Raw genomic sequence first — 3,918 nt, forward strand, 5'->3', positions numbered from 1 at the left:
GAGAAGACACATGACCTGGTAGTAGACTAGTGTCAACATGACTGAGAAGACACATGACCTGGTAGTAGACCAGTGTCAACATGACATGGTAGTAGACCAGTCTCAACATGACTGAGAAGACACATGACCTGGTAGTAGACCAGTCTCAACATGACTGAGAAGACACATGGCCTGGTAGTAGACCAGTCTCAACATGACTGAGAAGACACATGACCTGGTAGTAGACCAGTGTCAACATGACTGAGAAGACACATGACCTGGTAGTAGACCAGTCTCAACATGACTGAGAAGACACATGGCCTGGTAGTAGACCAGAGTCAACCTGACTGAGAAGACACATGACCTGGTAGTAGACCAGTCTCAACATGACTGAGAAGACACATGACCTGGTAGTAGACCAGTGTCAACATGACTGAGAAGACACATGGCCTGGTAGTAGACCAGAGTCAACCTGACTGAGAAGACACATGACCTGGTATGAAAGACAAAACAAAACAAGATGGGAAATATTATCAACATTACTTTGCACTTTTCACTGGCTGTCCCTCAGGTTGTGGCAGGAGGACACATATTTGGCTGCCAAAACTGCACATTTTGACTTTTCACCCAATAAATATTTGATTTTTTCTTTATCTTTTATAGTTTCAAATTCTTTGTATTGAATGTATTGAATTCTCTCTCTCTCTCTCTCTCTCTCTCTCTCTCTCTCTCTCTCTCTCTCTCTCTCTCTCTCTCTCTCTCTCTCCTCTCTCTCTCTCTCTCTCTCTCTCTCTCTCTCTCTCTCTCTCTCTCTCTCTCTCTCTCTCTCTCTCTCTCTCTCTCTCGTCTCTGTCTCTTCTCTCTCTCTCTCTCTCTCTCTCTCTCTCTGCCTCTCTCTCTCTCTGTCTCTCTCTCTCTCTCTCTCTGTCTCTCTCTCTCTCTCTCTCTCTCTCTCTCTCTCTCTCTCTGTCTCTGTGTCTTCTCAGTCGCCTGTTGGTTCTTTGAGACCGTACCAGTATGTATTCTAACTCTCTTCCTGTCCCTCTCTCCTGTAGAGGACGTTCTCAGCCAGTCCGTACTCCGACCCTATCCAGGTGTCTCCTAACGTGTCCAGGACTGTAGAGCAGCCAGAGATGTTGTGGGTCCTGGGTCCTGTCCTGGCCGTGGTGCTCATCATCGTCATCGTTATCGCCATCCTGCTCTTCAAGAGGTAAGAGCTGTGTGTGTGTGTGTGTGCGTGTGTGGGGGGAGGGGGGGACGGGGACTTTGGTCTCAGTGGGACTTCTCTTCATAAATAATGATAAAGTCTAGTAAATAAATAGTAAATAAAGTCTGTGTGTGAAAACACCTTGAATCAGGTTTCCACGCGTTGCATCAGTCAGTGTGATTGTGAGTGTCACCAAAGATGCACTGCACCCCATGTATCCCTGTCTCCTTGTCCCTCTGTCTCCTTGTCCACCTGTCCGTCTGTCTCCTTGTCCCCCTGTCCCTCTGTCTCCTTGTCCCTCTGTCTCCTTGTCCCCCTGTCCCTCTGTCTCCCTGTCCCTCTGTCTCCTTGTCTCCCTGTCCCTCTGTCTCCTTGTCCACCTGTCCCTCTGTCTCCTTGTCCCTCTGTCTCCCTGTCCCTCTGTCTCCTTGTCCCCCTGTCCCTCTGTCTCCTTGTCCCTCTGTCTCCTTGTCCACCTGTCCCTCTGTCTCCTTGTCCCTCTGTCTCCTTGTCCACCTGTCCCTCTGTCTCCTTGTCCCCCTGTCCACCTGTCCCTCTGTCTCCTTGTCCACCTGTCCCTCTGTCTCCTTGTCCCCCTGTCCACCTGTCCCTCTGTCTCCTTGTCCCCCTGCCCACCTGTCCCTCTGTCTCCTTGTCCCCCTGTCAACCTGTCCCTCTGTCTCCTTGTCCACCTGTCCCTCTGTCTCCCTGTGTGTGTCCCTGTCTCCCTGTGTGTGTCCCTGTCTCCTTGTGTGTGTCCCCCTGGCTCCTTGTGTGTGTCCCCCTGTCTCCTTGTGTGTGTCCCCCTGTTTCCTTGTGTGTGTCCCCCTGTCTCCCTGTGTGTGTCCCCCTGTCTCCCTGTGTGTCCCCCTGTCTCCCTGTGTGTGTCCCCCTGTCTCCCTGTGTGTGTCCCCCTGTCTCCTTGTGTGTGTCCCCCTGTATCCCTGTGTGTGTCCCTGTCTCCCTGTGTGTCCCCCTGTCTCCCTGTGTGTGTCCCCCTGTATCCCTGTGTGTCCCCCTGTCTCCCTGTGTGTGTCCCCCTGTATCCCTGTGTGTCCCCCTGTATCCCTGTGTGTCCCCCTGTCTCCCTGTGTGTGTCCCCCTGTCTCCCTGTGTGTCCCCCTGTCTCCCTGTGTGTGTCCCCCTGTATCCCTGTCTCCCTGTGTGTGTCCCCCTGTCTCCTTGTGTGTGTCCCTCTGTCTCCCTGTGTGTGTCTCCCTGTCCCCCTGTGTGTCTCCCTGTCCCCCTGTTCCCCTGTGTGTTTCCCAATCCTCTCATATAGGGTCCTTGATGCACCCGATGACCAATATAGTGCACTATGTTTGACTTGGCGTCGATCAAGACCCAATAACCCCTTTAATCTGTTCAGGTTCAGTCCAGAACATTCTGTTCTTTCTTTTCTTCTCGTCTGAAGTGTGACTTTTTAGAAGTCGGAGCAATTTCATTAAAAGCCTAGTTGTCTTTAACTCTGCGTCTAGGAACATTCACACAGCAGGCAGACCTTTCACATTCTGAGACAGCAGGCAGACCTTTCACATTCTGACACAGCAGGCAGACCTTTCACATTCTGACACAGCAGGCAGACCTTTCACATTCTGACACAGCAGGCAGACCTTTCACATTCTGACACAGCAGGCAGACCTTTCACATTCTGACACAGCAGGCAGACCTTTCACATTCTGACACAGCTCAGTGAAAGGGATTTTATCAAGAAAAAAGTTTATCCCACCTCTCATCTCTCATCTCTCCATCTCTCATTACTCCACCTCTCATCTCTCCACCTCTCATCTCTCCACCTCTCATCTCTCCACCTCTCATCTCTCCACCTCTCATCTCTCCACCTCTCATCTCTCATCTCTCATTACTCCATCTCTCATCTCTCCATCTCTCCATCTCTCCACCTCTCATCTCCCACCTCTCATCTCTCCACCTCTCATCTCTCCACCTCTCATCTCTCCACCTCTCATCTCTCCACCTCTCATCTCTCCACCTCTCATCTCTCATCTCCCATCTCTCATCTCTCATTACTCCACCTCTCATCTCCCATCTCTCATCTCTCATTACTCCACCTCTCATCTCTCCATCTCTCATCTCTCATTACTCCACCTCTCATCTCTTATCTCTCCACCTCTCATCTCTCATCTCTCATTACTCCACCTCTCATCTCTCCACCTCTCATCTCTCATCTCTCATTACTCCACCTCTCATCTCTCCACCTCTCATCTCTCATCTCTCATTACTCCACCTCTCATCTCTCATCTCTCATTACTCCACCTCTCATCTCTCCACCTCTCATCTCCCATCTCTCATCTCTCATTACCTCATCTCTCATCTCTCCATCTCTCCACCTCTCATCTCCCACTTCTCATCTCTCCACCTCTCATCTCTCCACCTCTCATCTCCCATCTCTCATCTCCCATCTCTCATCTCTCATTACTCCACCTCTCATCTCTCCATCTCTCATCTCTCATTACTCCACCTCTCACATCTCACCTCTCCACCTCTCATCTCTCATTACTCCACCTCTCACCTCTCCACCTCTCATCTCTCATTACTCCACCTCTCATCTCTCATCTCTCATTACTCCACCTCTCATCTCTCCACCTCTCATCTCCCATCTCTCATCTCTCATTACCTCATCTCTCATCTCTCCATCTCTCCACCTCTCATCTCCCACCTCTCATCTCTCCACCTCTCATCTCTCCACCTCTCATCTCCCATCTCTCATCTCC

At 50.8% G+C, this 3,918-nt stretch overlaps 1 protein-coding gene across 1 annotated transcript in view; it reads left to right on the forward strand.

Annotated features, from left to right (window-relative positions):
* Positions 1-3,918, forward strand: part of LOC129813543 (receptor-type tyrosine-protein phosphatase F-like) — a 488,239-nt gene that overhangs the window by 420,494 nt on the left and 63,827 nt on the right. The window contains exon 27 of the mRNA XM_055865838.1: positions 1,035-1,189. Coding sequence (XP_055721813.1) covers positions 1,035-1,189 — 155 coding nt within the window. The remainder of the gene's footprint in view (positions 1-1,034; positions 1,190-3,918) is intronic.

This window comes from Salvelinus fontinalis, chromosome 17, assembly GCF_029448725.1.
Source record: "Salvelinus fontinalis isolate EN_2023a chromosome 17, ASM2944872v1, whole genome shotgun sequence".
NCBI classification, from domain to species: Eukaryota; Metazoa; Chordata; class Actinopteri; order Salmoniformes; family Salmonidae; genus Salvelinus; species Salvelinus fontinalis.